The sequence below is a fragment of the Denticeps clupeoides genome, chromosome 7 (genome assembly GCF_900700375.1).
Source record: "Denticeps clupeoides chromosome 7, fDenClu1.1, whole genome shotgun sequence".
Classification (NCBI taxonomy): domain Eukaryota; kingdom Metazoa; phylum Chordata; class Actinopteri; order Clupeiformes; family Denticipitidae; genus Denticeps; species Denticeps clupeoides.
Window position 1 is genome coordinate 14617687 of NC_041713.1, and position 26098 is coordinate 14643784.

At 43.4% G+C, this 26098-nt stretch overlaps 1 protein-coding gene across 1 annotated transcript; it reads right to left on the minus strand.

Moving 5' to 3' along the window:
• Positions 1-279: 279 nt before the first annotated feature.
• rnf216 (ring finger protein 216) lies at positions 280-16963 on the minus strand. The gene is made up of 17 exons (XM_028987625.1): positions 16865-16963; positions 15993-16160; positions 15713-15840; positions 15028-15627; positions 14007-14083; positions 13819-13918; positions 13564-13725; positions 13055-13169; positions 12779-12912; positions 12631-12681; positions 11471-11608; positions 10811-10959; positions 10601-10679; positions 3271-3368; positions 2477-2699; positions 1409-1478; positions 280-1050 (listed from the first exon to the last, which is right to left on the minus strand). Exons 2-17 carry the CDS (start codon positions 16057-16059, stop codon positions 773-775), a joined length of 2469 nt encoding a protein of 822 aa, XP_028843458.1. The 5' UTR covers positions 16060-16160; positions 16865-16963; the 3' UTR covers positions 280-772.
• Between the last annotated feature and the right edge of the window lie 9135 nt (positions 16964-26098).

The following is a 26098-nucleotide window of genomic DNA, read 5'->3' on the forward strand; positions in this document are numbered from 1 at the left end:
TTGTGGTTTCTGGGCCTTCCCCGGAGTATCCCACTAGTGGGACGTGCCCAGAAGAGAACCAGTAACAAATGCATCCCAGTACACATTGACCGGCTCCTCTAGATTTAAAGGCTCTTCCAAATAACTGAGCAGTCAAGGAGAGTAACTCCACCAACCCTATGAAGAAACCTCATCTCAGCTGCTTGTGTCCACATTCAATATACTTGATTTTACACTTAGCCAGTCAACAACTTCAAATAATATCTAAATTCAGAAACAAAGGCGTAAAAACACAAAACCTTTACACAAAAGCTGTTTTTATTAGACAAAAAGCAATGATAAGGACAGTCACATTGTTGACCTACTAACCCATCCCCACACGTCATCACTGAGAATTCTGTGAACATTCACTGTTTTACCATCATTCAATGAAGTCTGTAAACCCTCATGTCGAGTACTGAATGTTGCTAGTGAGCAAAACAACAAAAATGGAAGGGGAAAGAAAAAAAAAAAAAAGCTCAAAAGCAAACTGCTTATTTCCATTTAGAATGATCTGACATTTTGTATATGGGGGGGAAAAAACCCTCAAATGTTTTTTTTATTTTTTTTATTGCATTCCAAATAAGCCTGCCCAAAAGGCCTTTTAATTTTAAGAAAACGTGTTCTTGCCTCACAGCAAAATATGTAAAAAAAAATTATATTAATAAGAGAAGAGAAAAGGGTTTAAACTCTAAATCCACATCCAAAACCAGAAAAAAGATGGTTCCAACGATCCTCTAGTACCTAAGAGTCTTTAAAGAGGCCTGAAGAAGCGCTGATGAGGTCCATAGTGCATAGGCATGTTGAAATTCAAGTGCATGTTGGGAAGGAACTGTGGCGGAAGGTTGTGGATGGGGGGCACGTAGGGGCCCGGGATTTGTTGCCGGAAAACCACGCGTGGGTGAGGTTGAATTGGCATCATTACTTGGGGAAGAACCACAGCCTGAGGGGCTGGAATGGGCGGAAGGTTCGGCCGGGGCCGCTTGGCAGCGGTAGGCTCTGGAGGGGGACCCACACGCTTTGCTGAGGACTCTGAAAGTAAATACAAATGGGGGGAGAAATCATTCTAAAACATGTTCAATGTTGCTGACATCCCATTTGGTGAACAGTGTGCAGTGTGTTGAGATGCGTGTTACATGAACGTTAAACACAGTTTAGTCTCCGTTCTGCGGCATGCAAAAAGTGGCCGTGTTGTACTGTTGACTACACCGAGTAGCTTGTACAATTTTTTCCACGCCTCAGACTTTTGTTGGCAGTGCCAGAGGCTGGCCTCCGTTTCACCTCCTCGGCATCCATTTTCGCATCTTTCTCCAGATTATCAAAACGCATCACCTGACCGCTCTATCACCAGGTTTGTGGGTAGTGTTATATCAGCCGCAGTTTTACTGACCTGTGCACTTCTTATTCAGCTCTGCCTCGCCTTCTTTCTGTATTTCCTGAATGATCCGCTCATCATCTTGCTACAAGGAAAAACAGGAGAAAGAAAAGTGTCTTACAATGTAGACAGCAATTAAGTTCTCAGATTACAAAGGTTGTGATGCAGGTAGAGCAATGATGTGCAGTATTGACTGTTCAGGTAGAAATCAGAACATTGCCAGGGTTGGAGATATTCTCTCTCTCTCTCTCACACTCACACACACCTATTCAGCCCAGGTAGGAAACTGTGGTGGGTTCCAGGTAAGTAATTATGAATGTCAACATGGAGGGAATTAAAGCTTAGACCTGCCAGCAGAAAGAGGAGAGGGAGGCAACATGACTGACTGTTCTGCTTCAATAACAGCTCATCAATTAAAACACTTGATAAAGATGAGAATTGAATTTTGCTTGAAGGTTCTGGTTTTCTGTATTCCTGCTGTGCTAGTTTTCCAACACTCTTTCTTGACTGTAGACAGGTAGAAAGAGATATAAGAATGTAAATAACATCTAGCAACATAACTTGTTCAGTACTAAAAACAGAAACCCTTAATAATGCTTAAGGAAATGCATGAAATCTTGTGACTTTTTTTTATTTTTTTCGATTTGTCTAATCACAGCTCAGGTAGTGTCTGTTACATCACCACAGCTCGCTAATGTAAACCAAATTTAGGAGTGGAAACCCAGTCGGGTGGAGCCGCATCACTTTTCCAGGTTTACATAACAAGGCACAAAGCTGAAGAGCTCGCCGAGAAACCAAGAAGGAAATCAGAGGAGCGGTAATCAGGAACCACACCGCCGGATCAGCCTTTCACAGGAAACCCGAGACCCTGCCCTCTCTCCCTGTCTCTACAGGAGAGCTAATAATTACCTGGCTCGGTGCTACGGGCACCTTTCACTGACTGATCTGGGTGGTGGGCCACTGCACGGCTGACCGTGTATTCGAGATGTTAGTGGCGTGTGCTCTGGCGGCAGGTAAAGGTAATGATGCGATGAAAGAGCGGTGGTGCGCGCGCGTGCAGATGGAGGGGGTTGGGCCATTTACCGTAGGGTCGGTCCATAAGGAGCACTTCTTGCACTGTCGGCAGGGGGCGCCGGGCGAGCGGGCGTGCTGGCAGAAGTGGTTGTAGCCGTTGATGGCCTCGCGGCAGAGGTAGCACATGAACGCGCCACAGCGGCACGACATTCGGTTGCAGCCCTCGGACTTCACCAGCCCCGTCCCGCACTTATGGCACTTCCTGACGCGAGCTGCAGTCATCTTTTCCTCGCTGAGCAAACACAACAGAGCAACGTTCAGCTGGATGAGGCAGGTGTCCAAACACTAGAATGCTCCCGTGCCACTGAGAAAACACGTGTGAACATCCAGATTCCTGCGTTCACTACAGGATGACAGACGCAAGACATCGGGGTCTCTAAAGGAAAACAGGATGTTCCGGCTGTATCCTACAGGAGTTCGGCTCACTTCCTGTTCAAACCAGGAACTGACTGATCACAGGCTTCCTCTACTTTTATTATCCTTCCGTCTAATCCATGAAAAATAAAATCTTGAAATTTTCTCATGATAAATAATTCATTGGTTTTCACAGCTGGGTGTTTGGGCACCAGGGGAACCGTTTTGAGAGGAAAGCGGATGTGAAATTATAGATGCTAATGAACTTGTTATGAAACAAGCACGAGACTGGGACCTCGCTGGGGAATAGCGGGGACTCCGTCCCTGAGGGGTAAAGTGGCTGACGCAGCAGAGGAGATGCTAATGAAGCTAATGATCTCCCCGGTGCACCATTGCAGGAGAGGAATGTCAGTGCCGCACAGAGAGAGCGAGTTAAGCATGGCACTCACAAAGCCACTCGGAGCCGAATCTCGTCCCTCTCCAGCAGCTGCTCACAGGTCTTCCCAGCATGGTCCTTCCACACCACATGGCACTTCCTGCAACTCTCCTGTGACACAAACACACAGAATAAGGTTAAAAGGCACACCCCTCAGCACATCTGTTGTCAACGACATTAGCAGGTAGTGGACTGGTACTGTTCACCAAACCGGTCTATTAAATCAAGTTTCCTTGATTTGGCTGGACATGTGGGTGGGTGGGGACCAGTGGTAGCACCAGTCAATTGAGCCCTAATGTGGGACTGACCGTTAGGCCTCTTGCCCTCTCTGGAGGCATGGAGGATGTGGTTTTCGAGCTGGCACTATGTGGCTTGTTTACTGGCATAAGGATTAATCACACTCAGGATTTACATAAGAACACATTTTTGGTGCAGTGTCATTATTTCTGATTATGTTTTTCTAAACAGAGTTTAAGGAGCCCAGTGATTGTTGGCTCTCACACACGTCAATAGATGCGCACCCATCATTAAAGAATGGGTGCCTAGCCCAGTTTGAAAATAGGACCCAGATTTGAAAATATTCCCATATGGCACCTCCAGGTGCTCTGTTACAGATTCTTTATTCCGAGCTCAGAATGATGAGATTCAGAGGACGACGCAATGCAATTTAAGTCCTGGTAAATGAACGAAGATCACGATCGGTGCTTTCTGTTGCAGCAAATCATTCTCCCTGTTGCCTAGTGACGGCATTTTCATCTGCTCCATTTTAGTCATGCCTACCCACTCTCTGCCTTTCAGCTAACTGCAAAGGACATCTGTCCCCGGCGGAGTCCCTCCACCGACTGGACATGAAGGGAGCTTCTCTGAATCCCAATCCTTTTAGTGGAACCTTCTACGTTTCATTTGGATCAAAAGTGTCCAGAAAAATCAGCACTGTTACAACTCTCCACAATCGAAATAAATAAAAAGACAAGTCAACTCCAACATATTAGATCCGACATTGAAATTATAGTTCGCTTTGTTCTGGTTGGATTTTAGCTGTGTGTGCACATACATGTTACGAAAGAGCAGCTGCCATGTCATGCTGCTTTTTCACAACCAGCATCCCTCGCCAACTAACATGCTTTCTCTCTCTCTCTCTCTCTCTCTCTCACTCACACACACACACACACACACACACACACACGATAGCTGAGGGCCCTGCAAATCCAGAACTCCACGTTGCCTGGTAACAGCCCCCTGCTAAATGCTGCTGGTATAAATATTTAAAGAGGTTGATGAATATTAATGGGCATGACATGACAAGTGGTGTACTGTTTTACTGTTGTAAAGTCAAAAAGAGCCTTTCTGCATTTAAAAACTGTCCTCCAGGCAGAAGCATAGAGAAATGAACACTAAGACACTGGGGGCTGTGGGACAGCAACGTGATTATACACTCAAAAACAGAACGATAGCAACAGAAAAAACAAGATCCTCCTTCGATTAGAAACTTACAAGACAACATACAAATTGTCCACATTGAGACTGAGACAATGACTTGTGCAACAACTGGATGGGAGGGGCAGGAAGAGTTCCTGTGAGCTTGATAGTGATGCAGTGCCCCCTAGAGGCCCGAAAGGAGCAGACAAGGAAATGAGGTATGGTTTGAGGAAGAAAAGGAGAGAAAAAATAAAATCACATGGATGGAGAACTGCTGACAGCTGAAAACTGGTTTAATCCACATTCTGTGTTTTTTTAACATATAAGAAATGAATATGTTACATTAGTCCAGGGTTCATAGGGCACGTTTTCATGTAAGATCAGATAATCCTTTATTAGTCCCACAAGTGGGATAAGATAACCTTAGATTTACCTTCGTTTAGCCCTGCAGGATCAGTGTCGGGGCCCCTGTTTTAGTCTTTATAAATGTTTCTTTACTGAAGTGATCCAAACAGCAGAAAAGCAGCAGTTGAGGTTAGACATATCATGTTGAGCTCCCACTCCGTTTCCTTCAAATATTCACTACTACACGAAACAAAAAGAATCAGCAGTTGGATCAGTGCTCTTAATTTTGTTGCAGTTCTTTATAATGAAATAAAAGGCTGGAGTGTATTTGAGTATGAGTGTGTGTGACAGAACAAGACGGTTCGTAAGCACTTAGAGGCGGAAGCCGAGGTGCCACAAATCTTTCCACATGCTGGAAAACAGTGCTTACCACTGAAAACTCACTCTGCCTTCGCTTATATACCTCTCCTATAAATACTACTGTGACATCACGGTGGTGTTGAAACGCCACGCCTCGAGGGTGGCCTTCAAACCTGGTGGCAGATAACGACGCAACCGATGCGGCCGAAACTTCCTGGAAGTGACAGACGGCAGGGGGCGTGGTCTTCTCGCACACCGGCTGACTTTCTTATGAAACACTTCCTGTTTCCCCAATTGCCGCCCCTTCCAGCTGGAGAACATTCAGATTTTGAACGATAACACTTCTCAAAGTACAAAATCATAACAATAGTAAACAGTCATCTAAAATTTGTATATTTTCTATTGTAAATTTAACAGTATGTCCACTCATGCATGTATCACCACACCTCTATACATATCTGTACACATATTGCTTTTGCTCAAACCACACACACTGTCACCCTGTACATGCAACGGAATTATTACTTAAATGTTGAGTTTTACTGTATTCAGGGTCATATTTCATCACGTTATTTGCGCATGACTGTATGTAAAAGATTCAATGTGAGGAAGTGGATAAATCTAGTTTTCACATCCATGTCGGTATACAGAAGGACCCGGGTGTCATGAATCACTCACTGCTCCAGCCAGTGCTCGCAAGCAACAGGAACTTTAGTGGCCACAAAGAAAATACTTGTAACATTTTCGTAATCGTACCGTATCTAGCAACGCATTACGAAAGTGGGCTGCAGACGGCAGATAAAACAATAGGTGCCGGGTCAGAAAGCGCTTTCTAGATAAGGGCCATCTGCTAAATGGCGCTAATGTAACTGTGAAGCACACACTGGGGGAGGAAATGAAGGAAAGGTGCAAGCTTTGTGCGGCTGCGTTCGGGAATACCGGCGGAGGGGAGCGCCGTTCCCAGCACCAGCAGCTGCAGAACAGTGTTCAGCGCCCCGTGTCCAGGCCTGAGCCCAGGGCTTCTCCCCCAGCACATGTGTAGATGGCTGCAGCAGGCCTTATAAGGCAGCAGAAGATGTCAGCGGAGCGTCTGATTGGGGGCGAGCTGCTCTCGCTGCAGTCGGTGCTGCTCCTCTCCTCCCTCCACGCTGGAGGAATGCGAGGCTAGAACCAGCCCCAGGGGAGGAGAGAGACGCTCCCACTGCCGGCAACAAGGCACACACATATACACATGGCCTAATGCCTCAAGCACTTCAAAAAGCAGCTCAACCTCCATTCCGGTTCCTTTAAAGGAATACATCTCTAATGAGATGAACAGGTAAAGTACCTGCTGCACAAAACTCTCCCAGCAAGCCTGTGCATGACCCCTGCAGACGTTCTATGACCATGTAAGGAAGCGAGAACGCAGCCGCAGAATGCAGCATGTTGGGAAACAATCGGCCAAACGGGAAGAGCCGGAAGACAGAAGGGACATCTAGAGTGAAGCAGGAGGTCTTAAAGAAACCAGCTGAGGTGAAAAAGAAACAAAACACCCACATGGTGGCTGATGTGTAAAAATTAAACACATGAGCTGTAAGCTCAGAAAAGAAGGGCCTTAAAAAATCTGAACTGGGTCAAACATGAACTGTACCACATTTCAAACCTGAAGGATCTGGGCATAGCCAATCAGGAGGCCAGACTTACTGAAAAGGGGTGGGGCTCCCCATGGCGCTAAAGCAGGAAAAGGGTGTCAGTTATATAACTCTCATTCATTCAGGCCGGAGGGGAAAGCCTGGGATACGGCGGGATGGAGAGGGACTCTGGGAGGAAGAGGGGGGTGTAGCAGGAATAGGGGTGTCGGTTGTTTAGTTCCTTGGTTGAACATCTCACTTCTTGTGTTTGTGTAAGGAATGAGGGAGGCTGGGGAAATCGCAGCCCTAAAAGAGGCAGGCAGGAAAAGCCCCACGGTGCAGAACCCAAGTTCCTGCCACCCCTCACACAGTGAGGCACGGCACGCGACCACCATCTTTACAAGGAAGAGGCAGGTTTTACTTACGTTTTTTGTAGCTGTTAAAGCTTTGCACATTTCATTTGTAACGCTAAGATCGGAGAACCCAGTCAATGTTGTTTTTAGGAATTTTTGTTCCTCTTGGAACACCCTCTGATGCCCTGGTTGCCGCAGAACCACACCCCTCCACTGAACTAACTTCCCTGGAACGCCAGGGACAGAGCCAGAAAAGAGGGGGGTAGGAGGAGGACGCCTGCAGAAGTAGGTCAGATTACGAAATCACGCCACGGCACTGTGGGTCAGTCCTTGACCCACGATTACGGAAAACACAGTGGAAGGAGCACGCCGCTCATGCAGGTAGCACGGATAATCCACCAGAGACAGGCGTGGCACTGGAGCTAGACACGTAGGAGAAGGAGAGAACAACGAAGGTGTGAGAGGGGGACTGAAAGGACCATGTATGAGGGGGATCCAGGAAGGGGTGGAGGCATATAACAAACAGCAGATGGAGATGAGCAGATTCAATAAAACCCAAAAAGTGGCGCAATGCTGCCACCACGTGGATGAACACATGAACTGAACCCTACTAAATCTTGGCTGCCTAAAATATATTCTAAATAGTTTAATAATATTAATATTACGCATGAGTGAAGACCGTAGCGAAAAACCAATGCCAAAACAGGGAGTGCATGTGACCTGACATCCAGAGGCTGGATTCGAACTCACAACCCAATATTAAAATTAAGAATTTTAAATAAGAAATGTTATACAAAAGCAAATGTTTACAAAAGTAAACATTACATACATAATACACTAGATTATCAATTGTTGTAGGGAAGACTTTAGTGACATTACATACAGATAGTTAATGTGTGAGCAAATTAAATTATTATTATACATGATCAAAATATATCATTTAAATCATAAAAACTGTGTGACGGGGGTAAGTATATTTTTTTATGATATATTTTCTTTTCTATTTCTGTTGAATGCTTCCCAGTTTGCATCATGGATCCTCACATCTCATGTGATCAGCCCTGTCAGATCTCAGACTGGACTTACCAAGCCTCTAATGATCCGGCAAGAGAGATGAAGAAGCCCCTCTTTCTCCTGCACTGATGAGTCTCTCACAAGACCACCATGTTGCAGCAGTTCACAAAAGCCCCCTTTGTCCCACATCGGTTCAATGAAAGGCATACCTCCCCCAGCCGGGGGCTCTTACTCCAGGCTCTTATTAAAAATATCAGGGCAAATAAATGCCCATCCATAGCAGGATGGGCTGCCCTTGTGTTGACACTGTTCCGTGATGAAGCCTGGGCAGAAAAGCTGATCTGGAATGACAGGACACTGGGCAACAGTGTTCTTAAAATGGGGCACTGGGGAGGGATTCAAGGCATTCTTTTGTCTTTGTGCACCAACTAAACTGAATAGCAGCAGGCAGTGTGCATAGGGAAAATGATGAGTTGATTTCTCCTTAGATATGAGAGGTGTGTTGCAGCAGCATTCCCAGTGTGAATTCATGGGGAGGTTATGTTGCCAGTATGGTACTTTTTCAGTTGTCCGTTAACAACTTATTTTGCTAATGAGTGAGATGGTAATAGAGGAACATTGTGCAAAAGGCACAATGTTCCTTTATTGACTTCAGTACTTAGCATCTCAACAAAGGGAAAAGTGTCAGTGAATGCACTGAATTCAGAATTTCAGAAATCAGGCCTTGGATGTTTAGCCTGAGTTATCATTTTCAATCTGTCAATGATGCAAGAGACCCCAGTCCCCCAGAAGGTACCAGCTGTTAGGCATAATCCAACTTTGACTGATGATCTAGTGAATAAGTCACTAACAAATACTCCTCACGTGCTATGTCTCACTTCCACCCAGCAAAAACACAACTGGACTGCCTACTTAATTTCTCAAGTGATTGGAATGTCTGCGTAGATAACTCCTCCATGACACAGACACAGCGAGCCAACCAGTAATTAACAGTTGGGATCCATATCAATTAAGACAAACATACAACTTGGACTTAAAGAAAAGTCATGTTCTAAAACTGTGGATCTCACAATGTCACTATTTAAAGTGAAATTGTTTGTCATTGTGAAACACTGGAGCACAGCACAAGGTGCACACAACAAAATGTGTACTCTGCTTGAGCAGTGGGCAGCCATGACAGGCATCCGGGGAGCAGTGTGTAGGGATGGTGCTTTGCTCAGTGGTGCCTTGGCGGTTCAGGAATTCGAACCGGCACCCTTCCAATTACGGGTCCACTTCCATAACCGCTAGGCCACCACTGCCCTTTTACAAGAATTCTCTTGTTTCTCATTCCTCAGCCAAGGTCTTCCTGTTTGGTTAGTCAGAGACTGTCACTATTTACATCCAAGACTAAAAAAAATGTATAGTCTCTCTCTCTCATTTAAGTGTTTTTGATCCAGTCCTTTTAATATGCACATACCCAACACCCTAACTTACCTAGTCTGGGTGGTTCTTTATTAGGGTGTGTCTTATGTTTGGATGTTGGTCTGAATGGGACCAAAAACATCCTTTGATGAGAGTTCTAATTTTCATTTAAAATGTCCACATTTCAGTATGAAAACCCTTCAATCTGCAAAGATCCTGAGACTGGAAGATGTTCCTGGAACAGACCAAGACACACACAGCAGGGATCTGGTAGAGCTCAGTCACCCACTGCATTCCTGAGTGATAAGAAGATGGAGGGAGGCTTTGAATCCTGAGGCCCTGCACAACACTATCAGTCCAAGCACAGACCAGAGCATTCATGAGAAGGGAGGGGGAATAGCTTAATCACTCACCCCCACCCTACAATTTCCTTAGTTTCAGTCAAAGCTACCTCTTTGTGATACAAACAATTTATGAAAAGATTTACAGTTGCAGAGCATAACAGACTGCTGGGATTATGTGAGAAAAGAGGGAAAACACACCGTGATACCAAGGATTTGCTGCTTTTCATGAAAGCAGTACATTCTGATCATAAAATGGTCAACAATGGGTTAACCCATCTTCTTATCAACTTGTCCAGATGACAAGTGTTGAAGAGACACAGGCAAATGGACTGTGTCCTGCTATAACCTCATTTATCACAATAAACCCATGCCAGGAACCCCTGTCCTCTCTGTTTCAGTGATGTCGCAGTTACATGTGGCCCCACAGCACCACCTAGTGGATTCTGGAGGCATTCTGAGCTGAGATCAACCTGTCCGCATCAGCCATTACTTACCTTTCTGCAGCGAGGATTGGGGCAGCTGAAAAGGGAGACATCTTTGTCCAGCAGAGCTGGGAAATTACAGAAAGGACATCTGGAAACAAGGGACAAATAAGTCTTCAGTGTAATATTTTCCCAAAGAAACAAGTGACAAATAGGCAGGTCTTCAACATAATAAACCGAAAGCTCCTGCCCCTTTGCAGAGCTGTGATGGTCGCCGCATACCTGACCAGCTCATCAGCACAAGTGGCAGCCACCGCCTCTTCCGCTTGGCGCTCATAGTATTTGCACAGGATGTTCTCCGGAAGCACCTTCTCCAACTCGCTGGTGGGAAAAGAGCATGTGCAGTTGCCGTCCATGCAGCTGAGCTCTGACTGGAAAGCAAAACAAACCCATTTACAACACATTTTATCAGACGCCCTTATCCAGAGCGACTTACAATCAGTAGGTACAGGGACAGTCCCCCCCTGGAGCAACTTAGGGTTAAGTGTCTTACTCAGGGACACAATGGTAAGTAGGGTTTGAGCCACTGACGTTTGTGGTCTTCTTAGCCACTAGGCTACTACATCCCTGACGAAGCCTGTTGTTCAACCAGGAGACGGGAGATTACTAGGAAATTATCCATTCTGCCCCACACATATGCACCAAGCAAAAAAATGTGCATGTGAAAGGATGTCAGTGGGAATGTTTACCCCATTTACCTGAACTGTAAACCATGATAAAATGACGAGAAGAACATGAAAAAGAGAAGTGAAAAAAAAAAAAGAGTACACTGTTCCAACCACACAGTCTTACCACTCTGACTTCAGAGAAGGAGAAATGAACCCAACTTCACCGGTTTAAAAAAAAAGCAAGATTACTGGCATGGAAATTACTGAGACTTACCCGTCCGGAGCCAAACACTGCCTCCTGAGCGTACTTCACCAGGCACTCCTTGCAGAAGAGATGCCCGTCTGTGCACTGGGTCATCTCCTCGAAGGCAAATTCACCGCAGCAGCAGCCACACTCAATCAGCTGCCCATCCTGCCAGCACAAATATGCTATGAAAAAACACTGTCAAAATCAAAAGTGCTTACAACATGGCTTCTAGAAGTCAAAATCAATACACTTAACACACAGCAAAGGTTCAGGTTGTGCAACAACTGCTTTTTGCTCTCCATAGGCAATGACCATTTTTATCTGGCTCTAAGTCAACATACACATTGACATGAAACACATGATGCCAACACATGTTTTTTTTTATTATTTTCATGACCATTTACGTTGGTAGATTCTCACTGAAGGCATCAAAACTATGAATGAACACGTGTGGAGTTATGTACTTAAAAAGTGGAGACCTGGACTCCACAGTCACCGGACCTGAACCCAATCGAGATGGTTTGGGGTGAGCTGGACCGCAGAGTGAAGGCAAAGGGGCCAACAAGTGCTAAACACCTCTGGGAACTCCTTCAAGACTGTTGGAAAACCATTTCAGGTGACGACCTCTTGAAGCTCATCGAGAGAATGCCAAGAGTGTGCAAAGCAGTAATCAGAGCAAAGGGCGGCTATTTTAAAGAAACTAGAATATAAAACATGTTTTCAGTTATTTTGCCTTTTGTTGTTAAGTACATAACTCCACATGTGTTCATTCATAGTTTTGATGCCTTCAGTGAGAATCTACCAACGTAAATGGTCATGAAAATAAAGAAAACACACTGAATGAGAAGGTGTGTCCAAACTTTTGGCCTGTACTGTATGCTATTTATGCATTATCATTAACCACATTGTTGTGGCAGTCTCCAGATAGATCTCCTGTGGTTAGTAGTAATTAAGGTTAGTTTTTAAATGCAACACTGAGACTATAGTTAATAACAACTACTAGTAAGTAAGAAAAGCATTGTGATTAAATAAATTAGGACAACTAATAAATTGCTACACTATATAAGCGGTATGCATTGATTACGAAACACTGGCTACAGCAATGTAAAATAGCGACAGGCAAGCCTAAGCAATAGGCATTGGGAAAAAAAGGGCTATACTTTCCAATAAAAAAAATCTCATGGTACCTTTTGATACTGCTCCTCATTTACTTGTAATGCCAACAAGAAATCTTCATGCTACGAGGCAAAAAGAAAACACACACAAATATAAAACACACAAGCAATAATGGAGATTCAATATTTTTGAGGGGGCCTACGAATCTGAGTTCACTACCTCTGCCATTTCCTTGGCCTTTTGCTGGTAGAATTCTAGCTCTTTTGTCAATGATGGATCAAGTCTGTGCTGCGTGTTCCACACTTTCCTCTTCTTCTCAAGAAAGCACATGCGCCTTTCCAACTTAAAGGTACCTTCAGGATGATAAGGATCATGCTCTGTTTTGAACGGTTTTCTACTTGCGAACAATAAAACGTATCATGTACAGAATACAATCTAGTGTAAGCAAAGGTGTGTTACAAAGAAAACAGCAGAAATTTGACCCGGTGCAGTTACCCTGCTCAAACTTGAAGTCCATGTAGATCCGCTCGTTCAATTCCCTCTTTTTTTTCTTCTTTGCTGTGAGGTCACTGGAATGTTCTTGCCATTTCTTAAGGGCATCAAATAAGGCCTGACATTCAGAGTAAAAATACTTATAAAATAATCATAATGCCAAATGTGTATGCATGTTTTTTTTTATTTGACTAAAAATGAATAAGGAACAGAGAGACGACTAACATGTGTGTCCAAACTGTTCACTGTTATTATAGCTTTGATTGTAATGCATGAAATTAACTTCCAAAAGGAAAATAAATTACAACTATAGATAGAATTATGAATCTGGAAGCTACAGGTCTACTCATGGCAGACTTGGGATCTGGTTCTGGCTATTTCTAAATGAAAAGGTTCCATAGGAAAAGCAGATACAACTGTACAACACCATCAGATGCTGTCAGCAGTTTCTTAACACGTGAACACCACATAGAGCGGCAGTGTACACCTACTGATGCAGAGATAAAGCATACCTTGCGGGTGATTGCATAGTGTCCTTTGAGAGAGTTCAGGGTCCACCTGATGTCCTGACAGCTCAGCATCCGGAAGTCACTCATTAGCAAATCCGAAGCCTGCATCACGACCTCCGGACCAACCGGCTTCAGCTTGACGTAATCGAAGTAATTTTCACTTTCCTACGAATAAAAGTAAAAACAAGCCCTTACACTGACATTCATCTGCATTCTGTTATGCTATTTGAGCTGTGACACCAAACATGATTTACAGACCTGCGTTTCGTCGTTTGTTTCAAGAAGAATGCTTGATTGTGCAAAAACAGCATTTGCCTTTCTTGGGTAATCAGGGTTCTCTAACAGTAGGTTGCATATTCTACAATTGAAAGAAAAATTCTCTGATCTCTGTCAACACTTTTTTTTTTTTTAAGTAGGTTGTGTGAATAAGGAACAGATGTTCTTACACATTTAAGTCTTTAACTTCACTCCTGTCTATTAGGTCAGTTAAATATGCCTCCTGAACATCTGGGAAAAGGTCCATCTGCAGATGACAAAAAAAAAACTGAAGACTTGCACCACCATAGAAAATCCAATTCCAAGAAACCTAGCAACCCAACTCGTGCAAATCCTGCTATTGTAGAGATTTTTTTTTTTATATACACAAAACTGTAGAGGACTGGAGAAAATGAATGAAAACAAAACAAATGAACTGTCTGTAAGGGGTCAGCCAGAGCCAGACTGCTGGGAACTGAAACAATCATCCACACACAGCATGAGATGCACAGCCAGAGGAAGCCCCAGGACTAAAGCATTCTTCTTCTATTCGGGATGGAAGATGCATACTCATTCTGACAAATATAGAGTTCACTGATGTACATAATGTCTTGCTGCACTACCAGTCAAAAGTAGTCGCATCCTATTCTGACCTTTTGTCCTATTGTAAAACAGAATAAGAGGTTTGGCAGTAAACCCAAACAGATTAACAATTTGTCAAATTTTACTGACTTGACAGGTAAAATAACTTTTTTCTATGGTACCTGCCAGTGCGTGGGCAATATCAAATGACTTTCACAAGAAGATAATGATGACAGGAGGCTCACAGCATCACCAAAACTGCAGCTCTTGTTCTAGCTAAGCTGTGGTCAAGACTTACCAAACGTGGCTCACAATCTTGAAACATACAGGACTTAAAAAGATCTGCTCTGACAGCTTGGTGACAGATACCACAGCATACCTTCAGAGGTCTAGTGGAGTCAATGCCTTGTTAAGTTTAGGCATCAAAGGAGCTAACAACTGAATATTAGGTGGATGGCCATAAGATACTGTTGGTTAAATATAATCCACTCCATTTAAAATAGCCAGTGGAAGAGAGTGTTAAGTAACTGAGATGATTAAACAACTAAACTGTTCTCTGTTCTGTCAGAGATTCAAATTAAGTTAAAACTTGCCATTTCCAGCAATGCTCTGAAGATGAGCATCACTTACCACTCCCCTCATTAGAGCTGCTGTGGGGTTCTGATGTCCCTGTCCCTCCCTGGGGACAGATGGCCCTGGCTGTTCATCGTCCCCCTGCCTCATTGGCTCCACAGGCAGGGCAGGAGGCGTTTCCTGCTGTTCCCTTGGTACAACTATCACTGTAGGCTCCAGTGGCACAACTTCCCGCACCTCTGGGGGCCCATCCTGAGGAAGGGCAACAGGAGACACAGCCACCCTTTCTGTCCTCTGCTGGCCTCCATTAACCACATACTCAGGGGGTCTCACCAATCGGCCACCTAAACTGATGTCCACCGGAGCGGCATTGGGCTGGAATATGGGAGCAGCAGCAGCTAAAGGGGCTGTATACTGTGTGGTCACATCCCTAGAAGAGTGCAGTCCAGGCAAGGAATTGTCTCTGGAAGTGGACGGTACAGCATTGCGGTCCTCTATGGCTTGATTTCCTGATGTTGTGGGTGCAGGTTGGTTGGAGACAGGTAGAGTCTGCATCTCTGTGGTGGTCGGGATGGGCCCAGAGACCAAAATCTTTGAAGAGCTCCCACCCCATTGGGCAGCTGGTCGAATAATGTGACGGGGAGGCGGTGCCAAAGGCTGTAACAGAACAAAAAACAGAATGAAGTATCAGAGAATGATCTCCACTAGTCTCCTTTCAGAAGAGTAAAGTGTAAAGAATGACCTCCAATATGGTAATCTCATCCTCTTCCTCATCATTTATCAAAACCGGAGCATTAGGGATGAAGGCAACATGATCATCATCTGAGTCCGAGTCTGAAGAAATGGTTATATAAGTCCTCTTCTTGGTACCTGTCCAAAGCAACAAAATTAGACTAGCAGCGATGTGGAAGATCACTCCAAGCAAAAGTAAGTAAATTTATATATATATAATATATATATATATATATATAATTATTATTACTTTCCATGTTTCACAAATTAGATGAAGTTGTAAAACAGACCTTGGCTGCGATGCGTGTTGAAACTGGCTAGATGAATGACATCGTCATCACCAGTACCATCGGCCATGGTCAGACTGACAGATGCCCTGAGTCCTCCCCTCCTCTCAATCTCACGCAAAGCACACACATATACTGTCTGTGCCCTGATCTCAGAGGAGCATCACTACCCTGCAAAACAAACACAGACTGTGTTAGAATACATTGCAGTTCTAGCAACTATCTGGCTGCATCCAAAGCCAGCGCATCAGCTTTGCTTTCTTTTCGCATATATTTGTGCCTCAATGAACTCTCTCATTCAGTTTATGATTAAAACATTCTGACCGAATGCAAAATACCAATTAAGATCAAGTCCTCAATCAGTCCTAAAACAGCGTGCTTGTTTCTCGTTGCCGGATATTAAATGTTCTTTCATTTGAAGTCAGACAAAGCTTGCAAATTGACAATCAGTGCAGGCTGCTGTCAGTGCTTTCGGAAGCACTTCCAGGTAACTTTGTTCAAAAAATCTGGCTCCCTGACTCGATTTACAGCGTACAATGGCTACTTTAGCTATGGGTTTCAAAAACACGTTGGATTGTAGAAAATAAATGCTACAGTGGAAGTAAACTACAAAGTGACACGTTTGACCATGTTCGCGTGTATTCTCAAAACCGATAATGATTCCTGCTCGAAACGGTTCACTTTCATTTACAGCATCCGTCGCTAGCTAATTAGCAAAACTAGCCACAAACATGGACTAGAGACAATCGATAAACAGACATTACGGCTCCAGCAAGTTCTCCCAACAAGCTGGTACTCTACAGAACAAAGTCTGTATTCACCAGTCCAGGTCTGAATTCACACTGCCCGATGGAGCACTACAAACGCAAGCTCACCTCCGAATCGCCATGTCCAAGCTTTAACATACAACGACAAGGTTTCTTGTTCTATCACAAGCCGGATATCGAAAGAAACGGCCACAAACAACCGGTGCGTCTTCACGTCAGACGCAGACGGTGGCTAGGGATTCTGGGAGTTGTAGTTTTTTTCTTCTTAGCTTCCTGCTAAGCTGTCTGGGGTTGCACGTATGGATGATTTTTCAACAGAGCTTAATTTTGGGCAAAGAGGAAAAAACGTTTTTATGTTGGTTATATTTTCATACTTAAATTTATGCTACTATTTCCCGCGATTATCAAAATAATAATAATAAAAAACAGAACCACAAAAAGTAATTTTTCACCTTTCCCACTTGCTGATATGTGAAACAAATATATATTATTTAATAAGACAGTAATATATAGAAAAGTATATTGAATAGAGAAATATATCACAGTAAGGGATTTTCATTCTATTGGTTAAGTTTATTACTTTCCCATCCGGACCACATGGTGGCGTGGTGGATAAACTCCAAGAGGAGAAATCTGAGTTGCATGATCTGTCCATGAGGCGGGTTTCTTATGTTTTCCTCCTACCACCCAAAGGCATGCAGACTAGGTGAATTGTGGACTCTAAATATGCTGTAGGCATGAATGTGAATCCCTGCCCTGCACCCAAAGGTTCGTTATGATCTCCAGAAAATGCAACCTTTAAAAATCTCTCGATTGAGTGAGTGAGCAATAAAGGACCATAATTATCATTTAAATGGATGCAAGTGGTTTGCATAAGAGAATATAACAGCATAAAACATTTATTATTAAAAACCTTTCATTGAGTGAGAAACCAATGCAAATCAATGAGATTACATGGCATCTTTACATATTTTCTGTGCCATCTTATATTGCAAATAAAAAAAAAAACAGCCAGGTGCAAATATCATTCAGCTGACGTAATTACTAAAAAGAGTGTGCTAGATTGGTTTTGTTATATAAATCCATCAATCACAGTGATTCAATTTTATTCTCATTCATGATTTGATGTGCCACAAAGAATTGTTAAATTAAAATTGAGAGATTAATCTCATGAATATTTGTCAGCGTATAGTTATATTGATACTCAGACTGTAGAGGTCAGAATTTCCCTTTAAAAATTAAGCTTCATACAGAACACTTTATTTGACAGGTTAAAAGTATTTGCCCTGTAAGGACACAGAACACAAGGGCAGAAGCATGTACATTGTTTACATTATTTTATATGTGACATGTATTAACAAGTAATCAGTGCAACAAGAAACTGTGCTGATAGAACCTGGTTCCAGACCTGGCTGGAACCAGGTCTCTTTCTCATCATTTTACCTCTCAGCTTTCTTGGCCATACACCTGGAGACCAACCACAGCTCCTTCTGGCATTGTATCCCCATTGCTAATTATCTTCCATCAGCACAGCAAGAATATTGCTCCAGTGTGAAACGGGGTCTGTCACTCTCGTTTTTTAACACTTTATTGCCCTGTTGTGATGTTTGGTCTCTGACGCAGTAAACACGGGACCAAGATCACATACTAGTGCTCTACATCAGTTCTGTAGTTTCTCATTCCAATTTAATTTAATCCAATTTTACTACCCTGTAATCCCGGTCTGCTGGATCACTAAAGCTGTTAGCAGAGTGTAATGCTGAGTGACAGCCTAAAGCCTTGTCTAAAGTTTCAGCCTTGATTAAGTGGAATGCTTGTCCTGTAGCATGACTGGGTAATGTTGTTATTACACTTTTTTATACGGTAACGTTCACTATGTATTTAGGCCAAATAGTTTCCTAATATAGCTTCCTATCAAATCATGTGTAATTGTTCACAGCCAAGTTGCATGCATGGTCCCGGGGCTGCTATTCCCATAGTTTAGTGGTGGTAGTAGCCTAGTGTGTAACACACTCGCCTATGAACCAGAAGAACCAGGTTCAAATCCCACTTACTACCATTGTGTCCCTGAGCAAGACACTTAACCCTAAATTGCTCCAGGGGGGACTGTCCCTGTAACTACTGATTGTAAGTTGCTCTGGATAAGGACGTCTGATAAATGCTCTGATAAATACTGTAAATGTAAATATTTAGCTGATCGGTTTAATTAAACATGACCCCTGATACAGGGCCTTGTTGCTGTAACTTTTCAACAAGTTTTCCTCTTCGATATACTCGTGTTTTATGTATTATAATGTAAAGAATGCATTTCAGAATGAAGCATTCAATATTTAACACTTTGATTGAAATCAGATTTTACTGGATTTGGTAATTAATTAACTATTTACATTTACAGCATTTATCAGACGCCCTTATCCAGAGCGACTTACAATCAGTAGTTACAGGGACAGTCTCCCTGGAGCAGCACTGCCAGAAAGCACCACTCTGTTCATGTTGTGGGTCCCTGTCCATGCGCGAGTTTCAGCACTGCGATCATTCACCACCTCTACTGGAGAATAACGTGTTGCGAATGTGCATGATCACTCTCTATCTGTGGCAGAATTCCAATCTGCTGCAACATGGTTCCCCCAATAGGCCGTGTGCTATTTCAGAATTCATCTCCATGCGTTGTGTTGTGCAATGGTCTTGCGATACACCCAGTGCTCTCACCAAATAAAAGTTTTTTTCATGCCTCCTGGGCCCATATATATCAAAAACTTGTGAGAATTGTGAGAACACAGTGACATACATTTTGTTGAAATAAATGAACCATATTCAGACATGAACTTAACCAGTATTAGCCTATATTTTCAGTAGCATCTGTGGTCATAGCACCAGAACTCTTGAGACCCTGGGCCTGTTCAGTAATCAATCACTTCGTTTAATACAATAGCATAACCAGACAGGTCAGTAGGGGGCAATTATGGTACTCCAAAGTAAACCGGGAACTGACTAGTAGCCATTGACTAAAGGACACTAGAATACAAAAGTTTAATCAGAAAACAGGAAACTTTTTCCTCTTTATCCTCTCAGACAGACGTATTTTAAAACAGCGAGATGCTTTGTGTAACAAGACAGCTGACATGCTTCAGAAGGAGAGGTGTGCGAGGGTGAGTTTATCCTCCGCTAATTTCTTACATAAAGTGATGAGTGGATGAGTGATAGTAAAAGAAAGATCGTGCTCAGCAACGATGGGGGCGAATTTTTCTTATTAGACGTGCTATCTGCCAAATTAACATTAACAAAACACTAACATAAATAAAACTAATTTACAACATGTGAAATACTTTTACCATATTTGCTCATTTACTGTGCCAGCTGGACCTGAACTTGAACCCAGAAAGATTTACAGCTCTTACGTGAGACGTGTTGTGTTGCTTGGACTGCTGCTTTATGACCGGGGTCTAATTCGTGCTGTGACAGAACTTTTTACCGCTGGTTCCATATAGCAGCTTCCTTGTGCACAAAGTGGAGAAGCCTGCTTCTGGTTACCAGAGCTTTTGGCGGCATCTTCCAAAGGGCTTTTTTTGGCACAACCCACCTCCTCTATCCAAGTCCAGCACCGTTTATTCCTTATTCCTTTATCATCTTTTGGTGTCTTCCCTGGCTTTCTAAACATGATGTTGCCAGTATGTGAAACACAAACACACATTTGCAAGTTGGAGCGCCGGCTGGATATGTGTCTGTTTGGCCAAGACCAAAGGCCCACCCCCTTCCTTATCTCTGATTGGCCTTTTGATTGCACCTCTTAGATATACTGTTGAGATTAGGACAAACCTGATTTTTATTTATTAATTACTGTATTTAGGGTCATATTTCATCACGTTATTTGCGCATGACTGTATGCAAAAAAAAGATTCAATGTGAGGAAGTGGATAAATCTAGTTTTCACATCCATGTCGGTATACCGAAGGACCCGGGTGTCATGAATCACTCACTGCTCCAGCCAGCGCTCGCACAGCAAGCAACAGGAACTTTAGTGGCCACAAAGAAAATACTTGTAACATTTTCGTAATCGTACCGTATCTAGCAACGCATTACGAAAGTGGGCTGCAGATGGCAGATAAAACAATAGGTGCCGGGTCAGAAAGCGCTTTCTAGATAAGGGCCATCTGCTAAATGGCGTTAATGTAACTGTGAAGCACACACTGGGGGAGGAAATGAAGGAAAGGTGCAAGCTTTGTGCGGCTGCGTTCGGGAATACCGGCGGAGGGGAGAGCCGTTCCCAGCACCAGCAGCTGCAGAACAGTGTTCAGCGCCCCGTGTCCAGGCCTGAGCCCAGGGCTTCTCCCCCAGCACATGTGTAGATGGCTGCAGCAGGCCTTATAAGGCAGCAGAAGATGTCAGCGGAGCGTCTGATTGGGGGCGAGCTGCTCTCGCTGCAGTCGGTGCTGCTCCTCTCCTCCCTCCACGCTGGAGGAATGCGAGGCTAGAACCAGCCCCAGGGGAGGAGAGAGACGCGCCCACTGCCGGCAACAAGGCACACACATATACACATGGCCTAATGCCTCAAGCACTTCAAAAAGCAGCTCAACCTCCATACCGGTTCCTTTAAAGGAATACATCTCTAATGAGATGAACAGGTAAAGTACCTGCTGCACAAAACTCTCCCAGCAAGCCTGTGCATGACCCCTGCAGACGTTCTATGACCATGTAAGGAAGCGAGAACGCAGCCGCAGAATGCAGCATGTTGGGAAACAATCGGCCAAACGGGAAGAGCCGGAAGACAGAAGTGACATCTAGAGTGAAGCAGGAGGTCTTAAAGAAACCAGCTGAGGTGAAAAAGAAACAAACACCCACGTGGTGGCTGATGTGTAAAAAATTAAACATATGAGCTGTAAGCTCAGAAAAGATCAATACTGAACTGTACCACATTTCAAACTGCTCAGACCACTGCTGTCCGCGGCCTGAGAAATATGCAGCGCATGAACCTGTGCAATTTCCTTTCAGTTTAATCTTATACTCAGTAAAGGTTTTTTTTGTAGTGAAATAATATACTTGGCTGAAAATGTACTTAAGTAAAAGTAAAATAAGCCATTTTAAAAAGAAATAGAGAAAGTGAAGTGATTGTCATTGTGAAAAACAGCACAGCACAACGAAATGTGTCCTCTGCTTTTAACCATCACCCTTGGTGAGCAGTGTGTGGGGACGGTACTTTGCTCAGTGGCACCTCAGTGGCACCTTAGTGGTGTCAGGAGTGGGTGCACCTGGAGACGCACCTGGAGGGTGGTTATAAGGCGCTGTTGAGCAGCCCATCGGCAGCTGCGACATTTATGTGGAACGTGCAACTGTTGTGTAGTGTTGTTTTCTGTTCTGCCAATCGCCACATGCCTGTGGGTTTGTTTAAGTTCTCCCCATTGTTTCCCCTGTTTTCGGCCCTTGTGCCGTTTTTTTCCTTTATTTGTGTTATTATGTCCCGCTTCTGCGCTTGCAGGACACCACATTTCTCCGGTATCGGCCTGGGTACTGAGAAAGAAGATCACATCTTTGTTGCACAAGGGCACGATTTTACGTGATGCCAAAGAACCTAAGAATGCATACCTCCAGCATTACACATTCAGAATGTTAACATAAAACCAATACGATTGGTTCCCATCGATTGATTTGAAGGATGCGTATTTCCAGATTCACATAGGAAATTCCTGAGATTTGCATTTAAAGGTATGACATACGAATTTCAGGTTTTGCCATCCGGTGTGGCTCTAGCCCGCCGGGTTTTCACCGAATATGTGGAGGCAGCTCTATCTGGCAGCATTAATGGGACTGTTCATGAGGGATTTTCAGCAGTGGGCCGCATCGCTCCGTTCTTTGCCTGTCTTGCCATTTAAACTGGCAGGTGGACGTGATGCTGGAACGTTTACTGGCATTTTTGCTCGCACCTCCAGGGCCAACATGTTCGGAGCAGGATGGACAACGCCACAGCGGTGACTCATGTGAATCGTAAGGGGGGTTACGGTCACAGCAGTGTGTACCTGGTTTCATTACCTGTTGCAAATTCTGACAAACTCCAAGCACTGATTATGAAGGAATGGGTCGCCATCAGTCAGGGTTTGGGCCATTAGTTGATAGACAGCATGCCAGGGCGAATTGCAGAGGTCTTGAACAAAAGGGCCGACACTGCAAATATTGACTCTTTGCATAAACTTGATGTAATTGTCAATAAAAGCCTTTGAAACGTATAAAATTCTTACAAAAAAATAATCAATGATCAATGCTGCCACCACCTGGATGCACACATGTACTGAACCTTACAAACCTTACAATTAAACTTCCATACACATCAGAAACAACTGACAAACAGATATAAAAGCGCTGAAGCAGCAAACCGTTCACCAAGTTCGTGTCACTCTCAAAACTTTTGGTCAGAACTGTAGTGTAATTACACCACAATCACACTCGGCTTACCGCATGGATTACACAGTGCACTGCTTTGATGTGAGCGATCAATAATGTTCTTGTCAGGTTTAAGCACCTCAGTCAGCATCTTCAACACCGCTTTGAACACCGAATTTTTTTTCCAGGTCCCTCCGTATCCTCACATTTATCTTGCAGCTCATTTAATTCTGTCTTCAGGTCAGCCACTGTAGTTTGTAAAATCTCCACTTCTTCTGACCACATAGACATAATGATTTTGATGTCTTTGATGGTACTTTTCATTTGGTCGATATCACTTTGCGCTAGTGCCATGTTGTTTGCTAGTTCCGTTCTCACTGCTTGGATCTCTTTTTTCACAACCATGAGTATCTGAGATTTGAGATCTTCCGCGTCCATTCCTTCAAGATTTACAGCATTTACAAGACGCCCTTATCCAGAGCGACTTACAGTCAGTAGTTACAGGGACAGTCCCCCTGGAGCAACTTAGGGTTAAGTGTCTTGCTCAGGGACACAATGGTAGTAAGAGGGATTTGAACCTGGGTCTTCTGGTTCATAGGCGAGTGTGTTACCCACTAGGCTACTACTACCCTAGATCAGCGTGTGGTGGAGTAGCTCCGATTGCTGCCTGAACTTTGTGCGGAGGATGTGTTTGGTTTAGAGCTGTATTAGAATTTTTGCTGCCATTATCGTATCCAAGTCACATCAGATGTATAGAGATACTTTATCTTATTTTTCAGATATAACTGAAGTAGAAGTACAGCCTTTGAAGTAGAAGTACAGCCTTCATTGAACCTTTGTCCCACATCGGTTCAATGAAAGACATACCTCCCCCAGCCGGGGACTCTTATTAAAAATATCAGGGCAAATAAATGCCCATCCATAGCAGAATGGGCTGCCCTTGCAGTGGTGACCTAGAAGGTTGCCAGTTCGAATCCCGAACTGCTCCCCAGGTGCCTGTCATGGCTGTCCATTGCTCACCAAGGGTGAGCAGAGGGCACATGTGTCACCATGTGCTGTGCTGCAGTACACAATCACTTTCACTTTTGTGTTGACACTGTTCCGTGATGAAGCTGGGGCAGAAAAGCTGATTTGGAATGACAGGACACTGGACAAAAGTGGTGCAGTGGGGCAGTGGTGGCCTAGTGGTTAAGTGCACCAACTTAACTTAATAGCATCAGGGCAGTGTGCATAGGGAAAATGATGAGTTGATTTCTCCCTTAGATATGAGAGGTGTGTTGCAGCAGCATTCCCAGCATGCATTCCTGGCGAGGTTATGTTGCCAGTATGGTACTTTTTCAGTTGTCTCACATATGCTGCCATATTCAAAATTATTTGAAAGACTACTGTCTCACAGAGTTTTTAAGTCCTCTTCAATATTTGCTGATCTTGCAAGGTCACTATTTACAAGACTTCTCTAGTTTCCCATTGCTCAGCCAAGGTCTTCCTGTTTTTCTGATTCATGTTTGGTTTGAGCCAGAGAACGTCTATTTATTACTGACTGTCACTATTTACACAAGCCACGACTTCACCACTTTAAACCTAATTTGAATAATAACTTTGATCTTTCATTTTCCCTCTGATGAATTTCAGTCTCAGTCTCATTATTATTACGTGTCCGCTTCCTTACCCACTAGGCCACCACTGCCCCTAATAATAATAGTTCACATAAAAATGTGAACTATTTGAACACATTTTGATATACAGTTAACTATTGTGAAATATATTGCATTCTGTTATATAAATGTAGTCATTATTGTGAAATGTTATTTCATGGTCATTATTTTTACACAAAAACACAGATTATTATTATTTCTGAGGCTCTTTATTTCATTTCAGCTTCTTTTTATTCCAAAACGTCCTTTTTTCAGGGTCAACCTTTTATTTCTAAACTGTGTTTTCCCCGATTGCATATTTTTTTCATAATAAAACTTTTCGTCAGAATGACTTCGTCTGTCAATCAATGCAAGCGGGTTGGACCTGCATGCCTATTACCATACCATACCATATTTATTTATAATGCACTTTAACACAACAAAGGAGCTGACCAAAGTGCTGTACATTAAAATAAAAAGAAAACAGAATAAATTAAAATAAGAGAAACATGCAGCAATTTAAATTTAACAAGGGGTTGAATAAAACAGACAATATATAAAACTACATAAAACACTGCATAACACAACACAGTATAAGAACCATGTCACACTGGGTTAAAAGCACTGAATCCAATCAGAATAGAAATCTTTTGGATCTTCTTTTCAGCTAATTGATTCGGAGATCATGTGAAGACTGCTACATTAAGTACCTCCTTTATTTCTTCATACATTTTCTTCTTCTGGCGGACGTCCATAGAGCTAGAACAGCTTTAATTTCTTTAGCCCATTTCCCAGACATTGGCTCTCTGCCCTTTTCTCTTCTAAAGCTGCCAAACACTGTTGAAGAGACACAGGCAAATGGACTGTGTCCTGCTTTAGCCTCATTTATCACGTTAAACCCCTGCCAGGAACCCCTGTCCTCTCAATAAGGGGGTGTGGCCTGTTTTAGGGGCGTCGCAGTTACATGTGGCCCCACAGCACCACCTAGTGGATTCTGGAGGCATTCAGCAATCAATCCAGTACCGCAGAACTCAACCTGTCCCCATTGGGGCAGATGAAAAGGGAGACATATTTGTTCACCAGAGCTGGACACTGTTGTGGCAGTCTCCAGAAAGCTCTCCTGGCGTTAGTAGTAATTAAGGTTAGTTTTAAATGCAGAGTTTAAAAAGATTTTACTTATAATGCAAACAAGAAATCTTCATGCTATGAGGCAGAAAATAAACACACACACATTTAAAAAACACACACAAGCAATAATGACCAGACATAAACATCATTGAGCTTATGTGGGGTAGGATGAAAGAGGAAGAATGAAAAACCAAACCAAAGAATATTT

Excerpts from the sequence above, each read along its gene's own strand:
- rnf216 (XM_028987625.1), bottom strand. The coding sequence starts at position 16,059 with ATGGCCGATGGTACTGGTGATGACGATGTCATTCATCTAGCCAGTTTC. Across the intron at positions 10,680-10,810 it reads TGTGCTGATGAGCTGGTCAG|ATGTCCTTTCTGTAATTTCC; the intron begins GTATGCGGCGAC and ends CCTTGTTTCCAG. Across the intron at positions 3,369-10,600 it reads CCAATCCTCGCTGCAGAAAG|GAGAGTTGCAGGAAGTGCCA; the intron begins GTAAGTAATGGC and ends TTTGTGTCACAG.